The sequence below is a fragment of the Babjeviella inositovora genome, assembly GCF_001661335.1.
Source record: "Babjeviella inositovora NRRL Y-12698 unplaced genomic scaffold BABINscaffold_16, whole genome shotgun sequence".
Classification (NCBI taxonomy): domain Eukaryota; kingdom Fungi; phylum Ascomycota; class Pichiomycetes; order Serinales; genus Babjeviella; species Babjeviella inositovora.
In genome coordinates, this window is record NW_017566853.1 from 1 (window position 1) to 22,118 (window position 22,118).

The following is a 22,118-nucleotide window of genomic DNA, read 5'->3' on the forward strand; positions in this document are numbered from 1 at the left end:
GACTAGTTAAAATTCAGCTGGGGCGTACATAAGCTTTTTGGACAAGCTGCATGCATAAGCTTTTTCGACAAGCTGCATTCACCTGTCACAGGCGAGCGCTTTGGGATAGAAAACACCAAATAGGCAAGTGAAATTCGCTTATTTTGGTCTCCTTTTCAGGGGGGTTCTTTTACGGCGTATCCAATTCTGGAATATCCTAGCCTATTCAGGGGATGCAAGGCTGGCCTCTTTAATTGTCTTGGAACAACCTAAACATGCATTCTCTGTTCAGAAAGTAACCATCAAGGCTATTATTAAATACACCTTTTGATGTATCCTCGCCTTAAACCTGTTTCGGACACACGTTAGAAAGGGATGTATCGGGATGTATCGGGAAGTAATCGCAAAATCGTACCCAGACTAACCCTCTCTCTCTCTCTGTCATCAATGCCTACTTCAGACGGCATAGGCCAATTCCTCATATAACCAACCGTTTTTGCCTGTTGGACTATATATCTATTTACACGGTCATCTTATGCCAATTAAACATACCCTTTTCTTCCCAATTCTCACAAATCACACCTTCGAAATGAGCATAGCCATAAATATTTCCAAGTAGTTGGCTCAGTTTCCATAAGGCGCAGGACGCATTGTTCTTTGTCCCCTCTCGTCTCAGGTTTGTTTAGACGGTATGGGACAATTACCCACCTGCGTCTCGTTTACGCAGGTGCGTAACTTTAACTTGTGCGCCTCGAATAGCCCTGGATCAAATGTCCGAGGTGAGTGCCTGCATATAAACTTATCATCCGACTTACCATTTGGTTGTGTGTATCTCAACCATTATCACTTACACCTCCATTATAACTTTGCCACACAATTTTCCCCGATCCAATAAATCCACTTCAGTTTATCCACGATTGCTTAAGCATTCATCCATTTTGTAGGACTTCTAGCCCGGGCTGAACCGTTGAGGTAAGCACCTGTGTGTAGCCCTATCACTTACCATGCAGCCATACTAAGATAGCTGTACTAGATGCATATGCCCGCCAGAAGCTCACTACTCTTTCCATCGTATACCACACATGTGCAATCTTCCATATACTTATCCCGTTCGGGAAAAACGCATCCTTTGGCCCGGTTGGCACAAAATTACAGTCAATATTAGACGTCTCCTCGTACACCACGAGCATTCTAATTCATCGATTAGCTTATCTCTATTAGCTAGACTATGTACTCATTTCGCTGTTCCACCCACTCACAAATCCGTCCCCCATGGAAAAATATCCCCTCATTCAAGAGCCATGTGTGCCTTGTTTATTGAGGCCCTTATCCCCTCTTTGTTTCGTGCTATGTAGCTCTAATGCACCAATATCCATCCTACGCTCATGTACCCCTACGCCTCGGTCATCTAAAGGCGGCTACGCCCACTATGCCTTACCTGATTCCATGTTCACTATTCTTCCCCGCCTTGTCTCTCGCACAGGCATCTGAGCTATACCTATAGAGCTGGTATCACTTCCTCTCCCGAGTGCACGTGATGCCTGATGCGCCTGGCATATTTGGCACGTGTTCATAAACAAGCCCAAGCTGGACTGCCACATGCACGCCAGGTACTCAATTGGCATACTCATACTGAGCTGTATAGGATATTCTACAAACACTGGGTCACTTCATTCGATCTATTGGCGACTGCTACGAAGCTGCGTATGCTAAGTAGTGACAGCTATCGACTGCTGCTCTATGGCCCTTGGTGTGGTACCTCTTGCGCGTGGTTGTATACCAGACGTGTCTCGTATCTACTTCACTTTAGTCATGTAGCGTGTCTTGTTCATTGGTGAGTGGACTCACACCACCTCTGTTTAACATATCTAATTGAACCTCCAAGAACGTATTGTGGCCCCTGGATTTGTACCTTTCGTATACAGTTATTTCTCTTGGAGATATCTGTGATACCCTCGGTATCTTGCATTATTCTCAATCACTTAGAATTTATGGTATATCTAGTGGGTGATAGTGAGTACTGATAAATAGCTAAAAGAAAATACCCCTCATCTGTAAGATATACGCAAGAGAAAGATAGTCAGTGGCTTTATATACTGAGGCGGATACGATGCCAGGGTGCTCACTTATCGGGGTTAAGAGGATAATTAAGGCCACTTCCGTCCAGTTAAATGGCACCTTTAATACAGAATTTCTATTTAGCCTCATGTTGCAATGAATCTGCCCTTTCCGGATGTAAAATCGAAATCGGTCTCTCCAATAGGTTTCACGCTGTTGTGTACATCTATCGGTTAACCATGTTCAGGTGGTGCGAATATTAGACATATTTCCTCAGCCTGGGTTTGTTGAAGCTGCACACCAATCTTGCAAACATAGCCAAAGGTCAATACCAACCAAGATATTATAGGTAGAGATTGGCCCATGTAACTTACATATTAGCTTCTGTGAAGTTTACGGAGCCTATAGTATATCTCTATCTGATGGGTAGGATATCTCTTTTAACAGTAGTATACTGGTTTACAATATAATGAATACAGAATAAAGGAGGAAGTGATAGACCCCATTACATAGGGTATCGATTCCTACCACGTAGAAAGGTGCGACGTAAAGTTTAAAGGATATTAGGAGAGAAAACAAGTGCTGTCATCAACAAACGTTTACCCAGGTGGTATCAGTGACCCACACGGTCTTGATAGACGAAGCACCTTGTGACGAAGAATTATCAGTAATGGATGGGACTGGTGTAAACGAAGGTGTGACGGAAGAACTTTCTGAAACAGGAGACGATGTCAAGGAAGAACTTGGAGCAACAGATGCTGGATCGGAAGAGCTTGAAGTAGATGCCGGGTTAGAAGAGCTTGAAGTAGTAGATACTGGATCGGAAGAGCTTGAGGCAGCAGATGCTGGATCAGAAGAACTTGCAACAGCCGCTGGATCAGATGAACTTGAAGCGGTAGATTCCGGATCGGAAGAGCTTGAAACAGTGGATTCTGGATCAGAAGAACTCACAACAACAGATGCTGAATCGGATGAGCTTGAAGCGGCGGATATTGGGTCAGAAGAACTCGCAACAACAGATGCTGGATCGGAAGAACTCGAAGCAGTGGATTCTGGGTCAGAAGAACTCGAAACAGATGCTGGATCGGAAGAGCTCGAAGCAGTGGATTCTGGATCGGAAGAACTCGCAACAACAGACGCTGGATCGGAAGAACTCGAAGCAGTTGATTCCGGATCGGAAGAGCTTGAAACGGCGGATATTGGGTCAGAAGAACTCACAACAACAGATGCTGGATCGGAAGAACTCGAAGCAGTAGATTCTGGATCGGAAGAGCTCACAACAATAGATGCAGGATCAGATGAGCTTGAAGCAGTGGATACTGGGTCAGAAGAACTTGTAACAACAGATGCAGGATCGGATGAGCTTGAAGCAGCGGATTCTGGGTCAGAAGAACTCGCAACAACAGACGCTGGATCGGAAGAGCTTGAGGCAGCAGACACTGGATCAGAAGAGCTCGTGACTACAGACGCTGTATCAGAATAATTTGAAGAAATAGATACCGAAGCAGAGGAATTTGAAGTGTCGGAGGAGCTTGGAGAAATGGAAGAACTTGGATCATCTGAGGAACTTGGGCACGCGGTGGTGGCGGTGATCAAAGAATTGACGGGAGAGATAACCAACGAAGGCAGAGTGATGGTTTGTATCCCGGTAGAAGTGTATGTGCTAGTGAATGTGGTGTAATCCTTACCTCCTAAAAGTCCGGTTTTTGTTGCTGACCTCCAGGTAGTCGTTACAGTCAGGGTGTATGTGCTGCTACTGACTAATTGAGTGGTGTAGCTATACCCTGATTGAAGAACCTGTTGATACACAGTACAACCATCAGACTGAGTGGCAGTGAGGGTTACGATTGTGAGCACAGGCGGTGGAGAATCAATCGAACAATCACCCCAGGTGATACAGTTGCTCAACGCTGGGTATCCCAAGGCAACACACCCTGGTTTACCGATGGAATTGATGGTACACGATAGGCCATTAATAGGATTCAACCAGAACAAAGAGGATCCCATAATAACAGTTCTATCGAAATCCCCACCCGAAAATTTCAGGTTATAACCAATCAAGGTATTGAAACAATTGAGCCCATTAAGAAGATCCACACCGAGCGCAATTGGGTAGGTGACGGTACTGTTGTAGGAAAAGATAAACGCACCCTGTTGAGGGTTTACAATCACATCAACGGTGGTAAGCAAACCTGTAGCACCGGTCAAGAAACTGACGTCAAAGTCGGTGGCTTCTAATGGAACAGCATATGTGAAGTACCACTGCACAAGGTACTTGTAACTTCTCACCCCGGTTCCTAGAATGGCAATGTCATTTGTCGAATCTGCGATAAATTGGACTCTGGCATACCAGGCATCTGTACCCCGACCGCCAGCAGTTTCATAGGTGTTACAAACGTCAGAATTCGAGGGCTCGGCAATACTTGTCGTAACAGTAGTGTAGTTAATAGCAGCTTGTGCTGTTTGGAGTAAGAAAGGAAGGAAGAACAACACTGAGAATCTCATGATAGTTTTGGTGATATTTGAACCAAGCACCTAAACAAACGGGGATCATCTTTCATCTTATATAGAGACCAAATTAAATACTTTGGAAAGCGATTTTGAGGTCTCCATTTTTTTTTTTCATTTCAGACTGAACAGACATGCAAACTGACGTCAGGGGATTCGTTCAAAGTTTGCAGAGAAAGTAAGGGTCTTAGGCTACAGTTTTTAATAGACAACTAATGAACCGGGGAGGCAATTAATCCCTGCTAGACGGAAAGCCATCCCGTAGTGGTCCGCAGGAATAAGATTAGGCATTTGAAAGCTATTGATGTTGCAAATACACCTTCGGTTTAGATTTAAAAGTGCCGATTCAGATGTAAACAGTGCCGACTTTCTCGAGCTATCGAGGGATATGAAACGACTGCTTGTATAACTCTTTATCTTTAATACAGTAGGAAAATATTTGCCAAGATATGTAATGCTCGCCAAAATTTAGGTTTGACAGGGATTGTCAGCCTAATGTCGGCGCCAAGAAATAGTATAGCCGATTTGCGCAGGTGCAGCGGTTCTGCGTCATTTAGTGCGTGCCTATCTTAGGCGAAAAAAATAAGCGATCCTTCTGCTAGATGGCACTTCTAGATCTGACAGTTGGTGGTTTGGAAGTACTACATGAAAGGCTACCTTGGGCATCTGTCTTCAAAATAAAGATAGTGAAAAGAAAATTCAAATTGACAGCTATTGTTTCGTGCGACTCGTAGGGCTAGATAATGCAAGAGACGAAGATTGGCGTTGTAAGCCAATAGATTGGCGGTACGGACCTTCTACAAGGCGGATAGAACAATTAGTCCAACATTTCGAGTTTCAGAGGCCCAGAAAGCAAGTACCTATACAAGAAACAGCTTTAGATAGTGGAAGTACTCCTCGCCAAATTGCAACACGGGGGTTTGCTAGCCTAAGCATCCACACACCAGCTGGTTTCTGGAATTTTTGATATTCTCCAACATGCCTGAGAGCCTCACCAAGTGAGCCCGAAACAATAACTTTGGAAACCAGTATTTTTGGAGTTTCAATAGAAAATTTTTCATTGCCAAGAGCATGCGTACCCATTAAGTAATAGCGCAACCAAATATCATACAATAGCCTCCCGCAAAGCACTGGGGATTCTGTACGCCAAGGAACAAAAGTATGTCTGTACATCTACTGTAATACCTGTATAGAACACGGAATTAAAGTTACGCTTCGAGCATCTTTGCCTGTGCCCAGTATTGGGCGGCAAGGGTTAATCCAAGCCCTCTTATTTTCGGTTCTTTATTTGTATATGACTCTTGGAAAATCATAAGTCTCAGATATCAAGATACGCCGTATAGTCGTGTTTCTCTTGAAACACTATATTTCCTCCCCTATTAAATTCCTCTAGCAGACTCTTTGAGCCCCATCAGTCTCCTATAAATATTGTCCTATGAGGCGTGCGTATCTGTCATGTAGATCTCAACTAGCCGTTTTGGCGCACTTCGAAAATCCTGCTCCTTATATTAATCCCTGCACATGCCTTCACATGCATGACTTGGAACTTTCTTTCTCCAAGATTGAAGGTTTAGACTGGTCCATGCCAAGCCGTTTATATCTCAATATCTTGGCATGACATTTTTAATAATTAGATGTATACATGTATATAACTATGCACATACGTAAGCGCATATCCAAATCTGGGTGTCTGAATTCTTGGCCTAGTTTTGTGACAATGCATTCGATAATCAACGACATACCGAAGAATTCTCAGTATGCAATATGGTCCACAAAAGCTCAAATTAACCACGAATAATTCTGAAGGTTGTTGCCCTCACGATTGGAAACTACATAAGCTGAAACACTTAATAGTACTCCAATATTAGTCGTTTATTAAGAAAAACAAGTGAATTCTCACCTGAATCCATTCCTCGTTAAGATTAAGCTTGGACCGAATTCTAAGTAAACTCTCATAAACAGAGAATTAGTGGTTAAATGGCAGGATTTGTTCCCGCTTTAACTTGCGTTCGGAAGTCTGCATAGGTATACTTGCATTAGAGATATTTTTTAGCCCTGCAGACACTGTCCACGGGTATCCTCTCACCTCAGACCGGTCGATGTCTTATACGACTGTCGTATATTTCGGTATCCTGTAATCCTCAAGCTGATCCTACTGCATGTCGGCACCTAACCTTGCCGATGCTGGTTGCGACCCACAGTATTCAAGGACTTTGACTCCTCCCCTCGTATATATCTCAGCCATGAAAATAAACTCTTGGCTAATAGTGTCCACTATTACCTACTAAATATAACACAATACTAATCTTTGTACATGCATCTCTAACAACCTGAAACGATTTTATGAAGACCAATGACCTGATTTTTTTCGTAATCCAACGACTCGATCTTTTCGTACTTAACACACTAAATCTTTTACTTGGCACTCGGGTCGGAGTTGAAACTGTTTTAATAGCAGTCCCAGCAAATCACTCTGTATTATCGTAGCTATCGAGCTAGGAAAAAAAATTGTTATACTCCTTATTCTGACTAAAATAAGTGTTTTAGACTCCTTGCTTTCAAATCTCAGTCCTAGTTTGAGTATATTTATCTACGCTTTCATAGCCGGTGTGATGTAATGTCTGGTTGCCAACTGCACAACACTCTAATACTGCAAAAAAAGTTCCCCAATGTGGAATTTATAGAGACGCTGTGGAGTCTAGTAAGCCAAGTGTTTTTGGTCAAACATCATGCCGGCCAAGTCCATAACAAGGTCACTCACCCGGCAAGTGTTCTAGATCTACCCTTATTCCTAGTGCCGCATAAGGGATAATCACCCCTTCTGGTAACAAAACCCGTGCTATATACCTTTTATCCTTACTCTCAGGTATTTACTCTAAAGTATCTCATCCAGTTACATCCACTGGTGAATTATAAATTCCATTTTTACCAAAATTCACTCTATCCTAAGCCTTGCCTCTCGGATAAATGGATACCTCTGCTTACTTTTAATGTTACTTGACTGTATTCCCTAATTATCTGCTCTATCCGTCAAATATCCCTTTTTTCCTTGCCAAGATCAAAAATCATCTTCATCAGCTATGCTAGGTGTCTTACTCGTACCTCAAGGATACCAAGGCTGTCAAACCGTGCATGTTTGATACTCCATCAGTTGATCAAAATGACACCACAGTCTAATGGCTGAACTCTACCTCCATGGAATCCAAGGAGGTGTTTCCGGCAATAATTTGGAAAGAAAACTTCCATTGCTAGGGTGCCTAGCAATTTATCCATACGGGGGTAATATAATTCCCGCAAGGAATATTAACCAACGTCATAGAAGGTTTAGATCCTTCGAACGGGATGGCATATAGAAACATACTCTGACAAAGATACGGAGACACATTTCCAATGCATGAGAATTTAAAGGGTAACGCCAATGTACTTTGAAAGAGAAGCTTACTTGAGACTTTATGTCGCTTAAAGTTGACTCACCAATCAATTCTCTGTTCCCAGAATATTAAATTTAATTACCTTTTTTATTCAAGAAAGTGAACCATTATTTTAAGGATTTTAATTGGCATATATATAAATACATGTACATATATGTGTATTGACAATATTTAAAAACTACAGTAGGATATATTTTGGTCTACGTTGCACAAATATAAATACAATACAAATTACTGTTTAGACCACTTTTTGTCGCTTCCTTCTGGACAGACCATTTCCCTCCAAACCTCTAGGATTCTGGATTCCCGTATTCGATAAATCCAAATACCTAAGTCTCATTGCCAATGCGAGTGTCTCGGATGAGTACCCCATATACAACCTAGGGTTAGAACTCAAATCGAGACGTTGGAGTGCTCCAGGAAACTTGATAACTCCGGTTGTGAGTGGTTCAAAAGGTACAATTTGAGGGTCCTCCGTGCCCCCGATACAGTTCTGGTGCAAACTGAGAGCTTCCAAGGTGGAGGGCAAGCGTTTGAGGAAATCAAGGGTGGAAACCAATGACATATTAACGGTCAATGTCTTAAGGGAGAGCGGAAACGTGGTCTCGTTTAAGCAGGCAGAATTAACCATCGAGGCAAAAATCTGTAGGCTCACCAAGTTTGTGAGCTGCAGGATCTCAAAGTCCACAAGCATGCGGCAGCGGAGAACCAAGCTTCTGAGGTTAACAGGGAGAAAAACATTCGCTAGATGCCTCAAGGAAACACTTTCGATCTCAAGAAAATGGACGCTAGTAGGTATCGTCAATCCACCGATCTCATAGGACTCACAATTGAGGCAAAGCGTTGTTAACGAAGATGGAAACCGTGCATTGTTAAAATCAAGGATGTTTATTGGCGCATCGCATAAACTGAGCTCTTTTAACCTCGGTGGAAGATCACGGAAAAGTGCTGCGGATAAGCACACCTTAGATAGGTGTAATGTCTCTATAGTGTGTTGGTCCCTGAGTGAGGGATACGACCCAAAGAATGGAACTAATTCATCCTCCACTTCTAGTATGGACAAGTTTTCCGGTAGTTTAATGGTCTCCCAGTTTGGTCCTAGGCAGGTGAGGTTGAGCCGGCAGGTGTTTCCAAGGCTCCGAAGTAGGCCCAATCCCCGGTCCAACTCCGCCCCAAAAAACGAACATCGAACATTTAGCGCTTTGAAGTGTTTGAGTCTCTCTACCGTTGCCATCCGTAGAGTCGAGATTTGCGTTCGATAGAGGATAAGCGTTCCCCTGTACAACAGGACGGCCGAAAGGCCGGGATCCTCTGCAAATAACTCAAACTCCTTAATCGTCATGTAACTAGATTTTTTGTGTTGAGGAATCATTGAGTCACTGATAATGAGATTTCTAAAGTACCTTCGGGTGGCGGTGTCTCTGAAGCCAGAGTAGAAGAAAGGTGGCATGTATGTATATGGTAGCAATGCAAAGATCCGTTCGATCACTTCTGTAGGTAAGCGGGCTAGTCGAATCCAATCATCAGGTGTCCCATTGTTTTCGGGTTTGATACAGTCCATAATGGCACTGAAAACGGTTGACCAAGCTACCAATGGACGGCGCAAGTGCTTAAAATGAGCTACACCAGGGACCGCCGAGTGCCAATCATGGGGCATATCACGTGACATAATACCCTACATTCCTCCACACTAAAATCTGTATCGTCTACCACGTTTTCTGTACTCAAGATATTTACGTTTCTAGAGACTTAAAAACCGCTTAAACTAGGCAAAATTTCGTTACTTACATTCCCTTTTCTCAAGTTAGAAATGTTAAATGTTGTTACTTGAGAGAGTACCTGTGTATACTCAAACATTAATGGCGCAGTTTAAACTTTGAAGCACGTGCACGAATTGTGGGGTAGCTTGGAAAGTTATATCCCTATTGAACCGAACCAACATTTCCGATATCAAAGTTTACAAAATGGCTGGTACAGGTATAGGATGTTTATGGAAGCATATGCTGTCATTACCCTCAGGTTTCTCCATTGTAAGCATTGAATTCGATTTTACAGCCGCTAGTGTTTTAGCAAGCTGGTACCCATACGCTTCGACTACCCCGTTATTAGTCCCACATTTTATTTAAAACCATCCCTGTATACCTGTATTGAGAACCAGAGCGCCTATAATATCTGTATCTGCACTCTTCTGTGTGCAATTTGACACACCAAGCCTGCGATTCCTCAGCAGGAGACATTCATGTACCGGTTTCTATATATACATAGCGGAATGGACTCTATTCACAACTTCAAACGACAATGATTTGGCAATAAACTTTCATTTCAATCAATGTCTTTATGGAGTCGTGTTTACCTTTGGCTATGACAATGAGCATGGCACAACCCATCCCTGCCGCATTAGGAAAGACGCGTAGCGTGAGGTGCATGTCTTTTCCACGCACAACGACGCGTCACACAAGGCCCGGAAGATGCCTTAGGATACACCTGATACAAGACCACCACTTATATTTGGCACCCACCTCGGAGAGACTTTCCCAAGTAGTATGGATCTGGGAATTTCGAAGGACAGTGGCATTTCCCGGAAGAGAAAATCCATGACGGAGTTTGATCTTCGAGCGTGGAAGGACCAGTGGTTGAAGCTCTTTCCCTCCAGTCACGTCTTCCTCGACGTTGACCCCAATTCGACCCAGGACTACACCAAATACACATTACGATTAAAATCACTTGGGTGCAATATTGTGACAAAGTTCAACCTCCAGGTCACAATTATCGTTAGCGATAGATCATACAACTCGGCGATACCCTACCCGTCCTGGGACCCGTTTACCCACCTTTGCAGCCATCCCCATATTAAGGTATGGTCTGCTGCCAAATGTGAGCGGTTCTTGCATCATTTCCGCCGTCTTAGTAACCCCTACGTTCCCCCAGAGCATCAGGCCGAGCGTGGGTTCCAATACTTTGACAAGTCCAAGTACATGGCCATGGTGTACGATCTCCAGCAGCGGCAGCGCCCTGTGGGAGTCAAAGAGTATGCCAAAAGAAGCCAGCCGTTGTTTTGTAGCTCTCCATCCGCCACGTTTGTTGGCGGATACATTTGCATGGCCAAGAACCCAATCACCCCTGAGAAGCAAGCAGCTATTGTCGAAGCATCTAGCGTGGAACGGTACAGAGACGAAAATGCGACGAACGGCAGAATGGGGCTGTATATGAGCCACGAGACATATGGACCGGGGGTCCCCCTCCACCGCACCTGGAGACGCAGCTCTGAAGAAGCACGACGTCTCAAGAGGTTGAGCGAGCTTTCCGTCCATCCTTCGGTATCAGAAAAGCTCAGAACATTAAAGCTGAAAGAAAAAGATCTGGAAAAGTCACCCATAATGACTCCAGTGAAGAGGCAAAACAAAGGGCCAAACACACAGCTTCTTACTCCACGGGACAGCCCTATCAAACCCCTCGTTCAGGACTGTACCAACCCCCCGAGCACGGTCTACTGTGAACCGTGCCGCACCTTTATTGATCACTACGAAGAGCACAAGGTGTCGGCAAAACATAGAATGGCAATCAGCTCGCCAGAAAGCCGTGAGGTGTACCGCGACATCGATCTGTTGATAAGTCGCATTGGCCAAGTCAGCGGTCTCAGTAGATCCGTCAGTTATTGGACATGAACATAACGAAAGCAGTAACTTAATGAATCACGAATGAAACAGTAATGTAAAGGATGGTAAGGTCTGAATAATCAATCAGTAATGTTATAAATCCAAACCTGATCTAACGTTATTCACGGGTCAGGCGAGGGTGCAGAAATGGTATAGCAGCTGCAAATAGGGGATATTTATTACGTTGGTTTCACGTCATGCAAGTTAATACAAAACTAGTCACAGTTTCCTCCTTGTCAACTCATTTTTAATTGATCTACAATATATACTTGAACTCACTACTCGTTCCCTCTGGGTTCTGTACGAGGTGCCATCCAAGCTTCCCCATTAAACCTTCCTGCATCCATCTTCCTGCATTTAATTCTCTGCTACAAAAATTTTATGGTAATTTTTAACATCTCCATCCCATCTACACAACATGTCTTCCCACGACGAATTTTCCTCCGACGAAGAAGAAGAGGAAGCCTCCCAGGTTTTTCTCGGCTATATCGATGCCCCCATCGACGCGGACGAGCAGCCAACCATCGAAGACACGTTCCTAGGCGGTGAGCCCGCATGGCTCCATCCGGACGTGGCGCCGCCAGCTGAGTTGTTACACTGTGGCCACTGCACTGCCCCAATGGCCTTGTACCTACAGGCATGTGCTCCAGTAGATGGAACCTTCTACGACAGATCCTTATACGTGTTTGGATGCAAAAAGGGTGGGTGCAGAAGACAAAAGGGTGCCGTGAGATGTCTCAGGGGAATCTGCAAGGACTCCAGAAAGATGAAAGCGATGGAAACGGAGACACAGGAAGCAACCAGAAAATTACTTGACGAAAAGTTGAAGATCGAAGAAAAGAAGAAGCTTGCCTTTGAGGTCACAAAGGACTTGTTTGGCAAGAAGGAGGGTGATGCTTCTAATAATGTCGCTGCTGCCAATCCCTTTGGTGGTAACCCATTTGCCCAAAGCAATCCCTTCTCCCAGCCTGAGGCTGACACTCCCTTTGGTACAGCCGCCACTCCCTTTGGTACAGCAGTCACTCCCTTTGGTACATCTGAGGCTACCAAGCCAAGTTTCTCGGAGGTTGCAACCAGAGCTGCGCCGCCAAAGGCCAAGAAGATTATCAGTCCAAAGGTAAAGCTTTCGTCTTTCCCGGGCTCCTTTGTCTATGTAGAAGCAGAAAAGCTCACAAAGGTCACGGAAGCCTTGCCTGCCAACGTCAAAATTGACTCTTCGGCATTGGACACGGCGTTCGAGGCCCCTGCGGCCGTGGGTGGAAAGAACACCATAACTCCGGAAGCCCAGCAGATTGCAAGCATGATGGAGGACAAGCAGTTCCAGCACTTCACCTCTGTCGTGCAGCACAACCCGCAGCAGGTTTTGCGCTACGACATGGGCGGGAAGCCGTTGTTATACACCTCCAAGGATGACGTGGCCAGGGTGTTTGTCAACGAAAACAAGGAGTTCAGGATCCCCACCCCGGGCTTCAACCCCTCGTCCCAGAGACGCTTCGAGTTGCAGCTCATGCCTAAGGCCATTATGGACTTGGACAGTGCCACCAGCGACATCCTCGCGGACGGGATGGAATGGGGCACTATCATCTGTTGCACCGATGTGGAGGACTATATCCCCGAGGACAGATATACTATCATTGAGGCTGACGGCGAGAAGATTGAGGTTGCCTATGTGGAGGAGTGGTGCGGTGTCCAATGGGAATAGCAGGTAGGTATGAGATTGTGTATAGTTGAAAGCTTGAAAATGACGAGAGGCAAGGCAGTACGAGTGAGATGTGGATACTACGTTATCTGAGTGTCTATTTAATGTTGATGATCTTGAATTGATGTCTTCAAAGCAGTGTGCAGTAGCCTAGAGGTATTGTTGCTCGAGTGATGGAAATATCGAACGGTTTTAAAAATGTTTCAAGAACAAAGGAATGAATCATCGTCCAAAGCACACTTCGTTTGTCACTGCCGAGTCTCATTTTGGCTAATTTTTGGGATGGCCAAACTTAGACAATCATCTGTAAACCTCTTATGCTTCTGCAAGCCTACTGCCTCCTGGACGCCAACCCCATACGGCATGCCCACGCTACAGTTTTTGGTAGTGCATGCTCAGCACTGTGCGGCTGTGACCTCAATCCCCAAAAATTTATGCTCCGCTATATCGGCGCCTGAAAAATCACAACCCACGCTGTAGACAGTTCAGGACCCACAAACCATCATATATAAACCACTTAGTCATCACACCTACCCCCTACATCACATGTCTTTTTTCATAAACCAGAACAACCTCTCCCAGTTGGAAGTGAACCAGGATAAGATCAAGCTTGCGGAGATACAGTTTGAGGCCATGTCTCAGACCTTCAACACGTATGTACTATTATTACGGAGGTTGAGAAACCTATTTGGAGATACCACCCACTGAAATAGCGTGAGACTGGAATGATAAGTGAGTTTCTTCTTGTGATATGCATTTGCATTTTGTCTCTGCGTCATTTCTGTGACGTCAAAGATGTCTGTTCTGGAACATGTCCTGAGCCTCGACTTTGCTTCAACCCCCTCGATGTTTTCCTGTCGGCTTTTACAAATACTAACAGTCTGTAGAATCATGTACCTGTGCAAGGAAAAGTGTATCCCACACCTCTACGGTGAATTGGAGCTTCTCAAGGGTGAACAGATCTGCATCGACAGATGTGTCGCCAAATACATGACCGCAAACCGCAAGGTCGGCGAGTTGGTTCAGAGATCTGGCTTACACCCTGATTATGACATGCCAGCGTACCAGAAGGTTAAAAAGATCTTGGAGGAGAACCAGAAATAGAGGCTGTTGGTTCCTGTATAATATTGTTTTCTGTATATATTCGAACAAGTGGTCTAGATGACCCATTGCACGGGAAAAAAGATACGAGACTTGGTTCTCCATAGGAATCACCTGTCCAGGCCTCTAGTGGTTGTGCTTCAGTTTTAAATGCCAACGACATGTATGGTAAGATAATGGCAACTTGGGGCCGTAATCAAAAACCGTATAAAAACAGCATGAGCGCCGAGCTCATTATACTCTCGCCTATATTTAAATAAAGTGCCCCTTCACCAGTTCCTAAGGCCAAGTCAAAGCTTCAAAATCACCTGATCCGGTCCTACCTTAAATATCTAAGATTTTAATTCCACGTACAAACTCCAAAAACAAGCGCTAGTACAACACCACACTGTCTACACAGCCGAACCCGGCAGCAACACCACCCTCATTGCTCGACTCAAACTTCGATCTAAGCAACCAGCCGGCCGTCTTGTTGGTTAAAATCTCACCAGTCTGCTCGTTGAAAACAGCGGTACCGAAAACGCCCAACTCGGAAATGATCGGCTCGCTGAACGTCTCGTCAGACCGTACAATCTTGTTGTCGTATCTTGGCGGTGAGATCAACGCCATCAAAATGTACCCGGCCCACTCCTTCTCGTCCAAGGAGCGGAGGAAGCCAGGGATATTTTCCTTGTAAATGTTGTTTCCTCCGCCCTCTCTCTGTGGCTTCAATACAAAGTGCTCTGATTGCTCAAATGCGAGCTTTTTCGCGAGCTGTCCGCGTGGGGTGTCGTCCAATGGATAGATATCCACAAAGGTGGACAACAATTGCGCGAGCTGAGCCTCCGGGGCGTCTGGTAAGAACTGGACGATTTGTTCGCGAGTGGTCAAGATCTGCTGAATTTTCTTGGAACCCGAGAGCTGAGTCAACAACGAGGGACACTTGACCGCAAGAGACGTTTCCAAATGCAATCTAGCCTCCCAGGTCGATTCGTTCACGTAATCGGCAGGAGCATAACCGGATCTGAAGTAAACCACAGACACCTCTTCACCACTGGCATTGACATAGAGCTTTCTGGCGGCGTCAACGGTGGTTTTGGTGGTGATTTCGCCCAAGGTCATTCTCACGGACTTGATCCCGCGCTTCAACAACGAGTACTCAATGTGTCTCTGGTCGAAAACATTTCTCTCGCCCGGCTGAACCACCACCAAAACCACGGTAGAGGTGTCTTGCGATTCGTTATAAGCAGCATGTCCATCTGCTAAGCCACTCGCCAACTTTTCAATGGACTCAGAAGCTGGCAAAGCTTTGGGGTCGTAGTACTTCTTGCCATCGGCGGTGTAGGCGCCCGTGTTGTTCAAATAAGAGTGCGCTTCGGCAATCTTGGAGGAAAGCCCCCCGAAGGACACACTCACCGTGTTGAACTCAATCTGCTTGATTTCAGCGCCATGGACCATGTAATCGGATCTAAACAAACCCATTGATACCGGCTGCGGGATTCCGATCTGAACGGCCGCTTTGTAGGTGGAAAACAATTTCCCTGTAAAGTCGGGGTCGAACTCAGACAAGCTCTCTAAGATCGTCGTTAACCAGGGCGTGTTGGTCACGACGTTAATATACAACTGGTTGAACGTTTCCTGGACTGCTAATGCACTCAGGAAGGCCTCGCGGGGAAACGGTGTCGGAAAAAGCGTCATGGGCGCGGCCACCGGTGAGAATGTCTTGAACTGCGGCGGGTACATTGTCAACCCATTGGCCAAACTCCAGTGCAAGAGCCTCTCCGTGAGCAGTGACTGCTGGTCTGGGGATAATTGGGGGAATGGAGGCGACATATGGTTGGTGTAACTGAGGTAAGGTGACAATGCTAAAGAGGTGGGATGGGTGTTTAAGTTGAGGTTCGCTTAGTAAGAATGCAACTGTCACGTGTGATTGAGTATGTGCGAGGATAGTCCGGGGATTAATGTGCGGCGCAGAGCGTGGTGGGCGAATAATATGGCACGTGTAACGAAGCTTCGAGGGTGTCATTAAGTAAACTTATGCATACGTTGGTGTTTCGAAAGCCCTCATCACCGGGAGAAGGATCCCTTGTACATTATTGTATCACCGTCGCCGTTGTTTTAACAGAAATTTTACGAAAAGGGGGTGCTGATTCAAGATTGAAAAGGTTTCAAATGCCACTTCGTGATGGGGTTTGAAATTTTAACGGCACAAACTTAGATACCAACTGTATGAAACCTAAAATCCATCGCGCATACACAAGAGGTGGAATGGCACCTACAGAACCTAATATAACGGAAAGAATCGTCGAAAGATTGTCAGCTGGCTCCCCCGCTTTGTATGAACTACAGGAGCAGGAGCAAAGGTAAACGGCTGTTTCCCAAATTCTTTGAAAAATTCAGTAATCTAGTCCAATATATATTAAACGAAGACTCTTGCTCCGGCCAAAGACTCCCAATAAAAGTCATTAGACGCAAGCCAAGAATAACCTTTTACATTATCGGTGGATCCTGATATATTTTCACTAAGGTCTGACGATAGCTATAATAAACCGATATCATCGACACCGATTGGATAATATGAACTAGCGCCATATCCATTCTTAACTCGACGCCTGCTTGCCCTTTCGTACGATAAAATCACGATAAAAACCTCTGCCAACCTTTGCAAGAGAGTGCCGACCGTCGTATAACGGAAATAACCCAATGATGACAAAAGCGAGATAAAGCCAGAGGATTGCCATCGTTGTCCAGCCTTTGAAGAACGCCTTATTCCAAATCCAATCTCTGTACAAAGGCATAGGCCAAACAACCCACGTCACCACAAACACAAACACAGCGGCAATACGGGATATTTTGATATAAAAATTGAGCTTCTTTAGCCTCTTGACTTCATCATCCTCCAAGTCAGTCTCAAGGGAAGCTTGCTCGGCGGGGGTACCAGCGTCCAGTGTGGCAACAACCACTGGCTCGTCCTTTTCTTTGCTGGCGGCTTCAGACACAAACTGCACTTCGTCTATATAATCCTCCTGTGGGTCCACCACAATAAGTTGAGCCCTCTTAAACTCATTCCAGTCGAATTTGTGAGGATTGATGGTCAAACTCACAATGACGCTAATAACCCCTGGCAAGAAGATTGCGGTTAAACCACCATAGAGAGAGGGGATTTGATCGCCAGTTGAAAGGATTGAAATCGATCCATGGAAATGGTACGCCGTGGACAACCAAACGGCAATGCCGGAAACCATCCCAATGATGGGAGAAATGAAAGATGCCAATCTCGTTTGCCCATCCCACATGATTGTCAATACCAAGGGAATGACCCCAGGACAAATGACCATAGAGACAAAGTAAGTCAACCATGTCATGTTTGTACCTGCGTAATGAAGCACAAGGGAGAACCCTGCAGCGAAAAGACCAAAAAAGACGACACCGAAATGCGAAACGTTGATCAAGTGTTTATTCGTCGCATCTGGCTTGATGTACTTCTTGTAAATATCAAAGGAGATGATACTACTCACCGAGATCATCTGAGCACTTGCGGTAGAGGTGACTGCGAGGTAGAGAATCAACAACACCGCACCAAGAGCACTATCACCCATTACGGCTTTGAAGGTGTACGGGAGAACGAAGCCACTATTAACTTCATAGGCCGACATGAGTCTTGGGTAGGTTGGAAAAATTGGAGTGCTCTCAAGGACAATTGCAGCTAGTCCGACAATGGTGCCGATCGGCCACACGTTGGCAAAGATGGTTCCAGCAGCAAGGAGGTAGCCAGGAACCGAGGCATCAAGATCGGCACTGAAGCTTTTCTGCCAAAACGACGAATCCATGACGGTGAGGCCGGTGTTACCGATGGTGAGAACAATACCAAAGAAAATGGCACCCTGGGATTTTCCCGTCAAAAAAGATCCTTGGAAGTTTCCCTTAATGTATCTATCACCGTCATGGGCGATAACCTTGTCATACAAGCCACCCATTCCCCCAATCTCGGGAGAAGTCAAAACAGATGTAGCAGCGTAGCACATGACTACCAAAACCACAAACGAGTGGACATAGTCTGTCAAGAATGTCGATTTGAGACCCCCAACGGTGGTGTATAACAACACTCCGAACGGAATGAGCATGGTACAGGCAACAATATGCATGTTACCAGCGATGACCGAGATAGCACCAGAGGCACCTAAAATCATCGCTGAGCAAGAAATGATATTGTTAACAAGGCAAAGAATCATGTACAAAATGTGACAAGCCTTGCCATATCTTATCTCCACGATTTCTAAGCACGTGTGACTAGCTGGGATCTTCTTCTTGGCTTCCATTCCCAACAAGGACATGAGACAAATCTGGAAACACAACCCAACACCGTACCAGAAGGAAGCCATTACACCGTAGTTGTAAACCATGGTGGTGACCATAAGAAACTCGGTACTCCAGGTCCAGCTGGAGTACACTGCACTGGCGGTCAAGCCCACACCGACCTTTCTGCCTGCCACCATAAACATTTCTGTCGACTGAGAGTTCTCTGCCAAGTACCTAGAAGACAATTTAGTCGCGACAACGATGCCGATGGCAAATAAAGCCCCAACTCCGACAAGAACCCCGTATCCCGAAGCTTGTCCTAATAATTCAACAGTTTCTGGCATGGATCTGTGGTTTTCTATGTTTTAGTTGAATCGTAAACTGCCAGTACCAGAAGGGAGGAACTGACCAGGTTTTATAATGCCACAAATGTCAAAGGGGAACATTGCGGTATACACTTTTCTTTGTAATGCGTACCAAAGTAAAGTTGCGCCGGAAATTCTATCCTGAGAGTTGAATCTATAACCTCACGTAGCGCTGTAGATAAGCTACACAGTTTAGAGTTGTGGCTGAAACTGTTCATTCGGGAGTGTTATGCCCGGACCAATGGCCAAAATAAAAGCGGCTAAGTAGATTACAAGTGATTTACAATCTCTGTACCTTACTTGTTTCCAGGAACTCAGCGACATAATTGACTCGTAATAAATCTGGAGTAGCCCCGAATGACAAGATTTGGATTAGAGAAATACCAGGCTCAGGAAAAAGCTGAAAAAAAAATACTGTATCCATATTCTCAGGGCTCACAGTACCTAGTTACACAATCTTAAACCTTACAGTATATTTTTATAGTTTTAGTTTACTAAAGTCTAAATATAATACGTATATGCATATTTCTGAGATCTAGCCATACAATGGCAATCCCCGGGTAGCTTATCACAGACTTTGTCTGGAGGATTGTCGCCACACCTTGCATACGAAGCTGCGACAATGATGTGATACATGGTGCATCACACACCATCAAATGCAGGCAGGCTCGAAACCCCTGACGACCAGGGAAACTGAACTGGTCAGCTTAACGGTTTACTGTTTTTTTCTCGGCGTAGTTGAGATATGCCCGATTACGATTCGGGTGGAAAACTCGTGGGCACGCATAATATTCTTCCGCGGCATATAATTCCTTGACCTATTGTCGAATATTAGCTTTTGCATGTGAAACTCTACTTGAAGCGATGGTATTAGATGTGTATATGGATAGCCCTTCATTGGGTACGTCATAAAACTGCCTTGGAAATGTAATTGGCATCCTATACTGATGATTTCACTAGTGATTAATTGGCGTTAGAACAGTATATGCTTCTATAAATTGTCTTTTATAGTAACATCACAAATACCCGCTCTTGAAGATCCCTTAAAGCGCCATAAGCACGCTTACACTACATGAGAGTAGTATAGCGTAGCTTAAGAGAGTTAATCTATCTGACACGCTTTACCTGTAAATTGTAAGCCGCCAAAGCTTGTATCAGACCTATTAAACTGCTGACAGTTCTTCAGAGATTTATAGGGGTTGTATTTTAATTATTTGTGCCCATCTAAATCGCCCTAGTGGATTTACAATCCATTTACATGCTCTTTTTCACCTCCAGGAACGTACAAAGATGTAAATGATAAGATCAATATTTGACGTGCGGTAGAGCGCCGGGAGTCTGGCAAGGAAATTCCACTATAGTGCTATCAAAACAAACTTTAATAAATACACCCTGGGTTAGGCTGGTCTTCTGGTAATCCACAGACCAGACTTGCAAGAGGTCGAATCGGACAGGTAGAAAAGTCTGGGCAGCTTCTGGTCTAAAAATAGTACGTCCTGTCAAGACGCATTATAGCCTTTGCTCGTGGTTTTCAAGCTCCATATCACTATAATAGACAGACACGATGTGGCTATAAACTATTGTTTACCGCTCATATATTCACATAAAAGATTTCTCAAACTCTCAACCACGCTAACACTCGATTATTTTTCCTCGACGCGTCGTGGCCAGACCTAGGTCGTGTGCAGCGCCGCACGCCTTTCCTGTTTCGGCGCTCGTAGTTTCTCCGGTCCTAACGCGGCGCAGTTTCTTTTTCTGATGGGATCAAATATTTATGGTTCATGTTTTACCTCTTTATCCTTACACGCTGTACCTGGAACTTCCTCTATTACTTGCTACCCCCTAATTCATCTTTCTACTGAGCTTTAACATAGCCTTGTTTAGCCTTCAACACCGAGTACAATGTTCAGTCTTACGTCGTTCCTTTCGTGTCTTTTCGCATTCACATTCTTGCACACAGCCATCGCCGACATCTCATTGTCGAACCCTGTTCCTGGTTCCAGCTTCAGCGGGTCGACCGGGACGGTCTCGATCTCTGTCGAGTGGATCGACTCCGGTGGTGCCCCGCCAGTGTCGGAAATTGAATCCTACACTTTCTCTCTCATGACCGGTAGCAACCTGGACATCTCGAATATCGCCACGCTTGCCGATGCGGTCTCTGCTCTGAAAATCACCGACGATACATACACCGTTACGTTTAAAAACACGGTCTGTGGTAATGGTTTGTTCTACATACAGGTCTATGGGGCTTTACTGGCTTCTGCTGGGTCCACCATCCAATACACCAACCGGTTTACCTTGACCGGTATGACAGGCTCAAAGGTTGCATCTGGGTCTGGGTCTCCTCCTCAAGGTCAGATATCTCTCGTCACCGGTGGAACCGCTGCTGCTTCTATAAACCCTGCGTCCTTCTCCGTTCCATACACGTTACAGACGGGGTCTACACGCTACGCGCCTATGCAATTGCAGCCAGGCACCTCCATCACTGTTACCACGTGGTCTAGACGGTTCCCAACCTCTGCTGTCACTTATTTCACTACCAAAATGGCTTCTCCGGTAGTTTACTCCACTGTCACACCCGGCTGGTCCTACACCATTAACTCGCAGCCAAACTACGCATCCCCGGCACCTAACCCATCCATCGCCGGCTGGTATGCCGCCAGCGAGCGTTTGGTGAGTGCCAGTTTATCTGGAAGCAGCAACACAACTGCCAAAGCCAAGCGTTACAACAAATGGGTGGATGAAGCATAAGCTGATTCCTGGAATGCAAACCCCAAGTGGAGATTTACTATCGCTGAAAGCTAGGCGAGTATCCCCTGTCTCCCTCACGTTTTTATCTTTCTTTGGTTCTTTATATTTACGCAGTAACTTTTCCTCCGATGTAGGGTGTAACTGAATTGTATTTAAGTATTTGTTTCCGGTCTCGCATCGTACTGCTAAATCAATAAAGTGCTTGATATTAGCTTTGGTCTTGAATTGTATCAAAGGAGCTGCTACTCGTGTTACAAGCGCCTTTCAGATTAGTGGACTATTCTCTTCATTC

The 22,118-nt window shown here is 45.1% G+C and overlaps 11 protein-coding genes across 11 annotated transcripts; 7 read left to right on the forward strand and 4 right to left on the reverse strand.

The window, feature by feature from the left end:
* The first annotated feature begins 967 nt into the window (after positions 1 to 967).
* Positions 968 to 1,428, forward strand: BABINDRAFT_99743 (uncharacterized protein). The gene has a single exon (XM_019133050.1). The coding sequence runs from the start codon at positions 1,062 to 1,064 to the stop codon at positions 1,332 to 1,334; it is 273 nt and encodes a 90-aa protein (XP_018982601.1). The 5' UTR covers positions 968 to 1,061; the 3' UTR covers positions 1,335 to 1,428.
* Positions 1,429 to 1,913, forward strand: BABINDRAFT_99767 (uncharacterized protein). Its single transcript, XM_019133051.1, has one exon. The coding sequence runs from the start codon at positions 1,524 to 1,526 to the stop codon at positions 1,815 to 1,817; it is 294 nt and encodes a 97-aa protein (XP_018982602.1). The 5' UTR covers positions 1,429 to 1,523; the 3' UTR covers positions 1,818 to 1,913.
* Positions 1,914 to 2,625: 712 nt separating this feature from the next.
* BABINDRAFT_10186 (uncharacterized protein) lies at positions 2,626 to 4,542 on the reverse strand (the record flags this gene model as incomplete). The annotated part of the gene is made up of 1 exon (XM_019126699.1): positions 2,626 to 4,542. The coding sequence occupies one exon, from the start codon at positions 4,540 to 4,542 to the stop codon at positions 2,626 to 2,628; it is 1,917 nt and encodes a 638-aa protein (XP_018982603.1).
* A 3,672-nt stretch (positions 4,543 to 8,214) lies between these two features.
* BABINDRAFT_10187 (uncharacterized protein) lies at positions 8,215 to 8,670 on the reverse strand (the record flags this gene model as incomplete). The annotated part of the gene is made up of 1 exon (XM_019126700.1): positions 8,215 to 8,670. The coding sequence occupies one exon, from the start codon at positions 8,668 to 8,670 to the stop codon at positions 8,215 to 8,217; it is 456 nt and encodes a 151-aa protein (XP_018982604.1).
* Positions 8,671 to 10,479: 1,809 nt separating this feature from the next.
* Positions 10,480 to 11,689, forward strand: BABINDRAFT_163557 (uncharacterized protein). Its single transcript, XM_019129978.1, has one exon. It carries the CDS (start codon positions 10,520 to 10,522, stop codon positions 11,639 to 11,641), a length of 1,122 nt encoding a protein of 373 aa, XP_018982605.1. The 5' UTR covers positions 10,480 to 10,519; the 3' UTR covers positions 11,642 to 11,689.
* Positions 11,690 to 12,050: 361 nt separating this feature from the next.
* BABINDRAFT_178157 (uncharacterized protein) lies at positions 12,051 to 13,593 on the forward strand (the record flags this gene model as incomplete). The annotated part of the gene is made up of 1 exon (XM_019131052.1): positions 12,051 to 13,593. The coding sequence occupies one exon, from the start codon at positions 12,051 to 12,053 to the stop codon at positions 13,332 to 13,334; it is 1,284 nt and encodes a 427-aa protein (XP_018982606.1). The 3' UTR covers positions 13,335 to 13,593.
* On the forward strand, positions 13,433 to 13,978 carry BABINDRAFT_99842 (uncharacterized protein). Its single transcript, XM_019133053.1, has one exon. The coding sequence runs from the start codon at positions 13,530 to 13,532 to the stop codon at positions 13,809 to 13,811; it is 282 nt and encodes a 93-aa protein (XP_018982607.1). The 5' UTR covers positions 13,433 to 13,529; the 3' UTR covers positions 13,812 to 13,978.
* On the forward strand, positions 13,878 to 14,435 carry TIM12 (Tim12p; the record flags this gene model as incomplete). The annotated part of the gene is made up of 2 exons (XM_019132036.1): positions 13,878 to 13,984; positions 14,219 to 14,435. 2 exons carry the CDS (start codon positions 13,878 to 13,880, stop codon positions 14,433 to 14,435), a joined length of 324 nt encoding a protein of 107 aa, XP_018982608.1.
* Positions 14,436 to 14,804: 369 nt separating this feature from the next.
* GSH2 (glutathione synthase) lies at positions 14,805 to 16,244 on the reverse strand (the record flags this gene model as incomplete). Its single annotated transcript, XM_019132041.1, has 1 exon — positions 14,805 to 16,244. The coding sequence occupies one exon, from the start codon at positions 16,242 to 16,244 to the stop codon at positions 14,805 to 14,807; it is 1,440 nt and encodes a 479-aa protein (XP_018982609.1).
* A 538-nt stretch (positions 16,245 to 16,782) lies between these two features.
* BABINDRAFT_163560 (sodium:solute symporter family protein) lies at positions 16,783 to 19,458 on the reverse strand. The gene has a single exon (XM_019129979.1). The coding sequence runs from the start codon at positions 19,052 to 19,054 to the stop codon at positions 17,012 to 17,014; it is 2,043 nt and encodes a 680-aa protein (XP_018982610.1). The 5' UTR covers positions 19,055 to 19,458; the 3' UTR covers positions 16,783 to 17,011.
* Positions 19,459 to 20,689: 1,231 nt separating this feature from the next.
* On the forward strand, positions 20,690 to 22,019 carry KRE9 (Kre9p). The gene has a single exon (XM_019129980.1). It carries the CDS (start codon positions 20,978 to 20,980, stop codon positions 21,824 to 21,826), a length of 849 nt encoding a protein of 282 aa, XP_018982611.1. The 5' UTR covers positions 20,690 to 20,977; the 3' UTR covers positions 21,827 to 22,019.
* Positions 22,020 to 22,118: the final 99 nt, after the last annotated feature.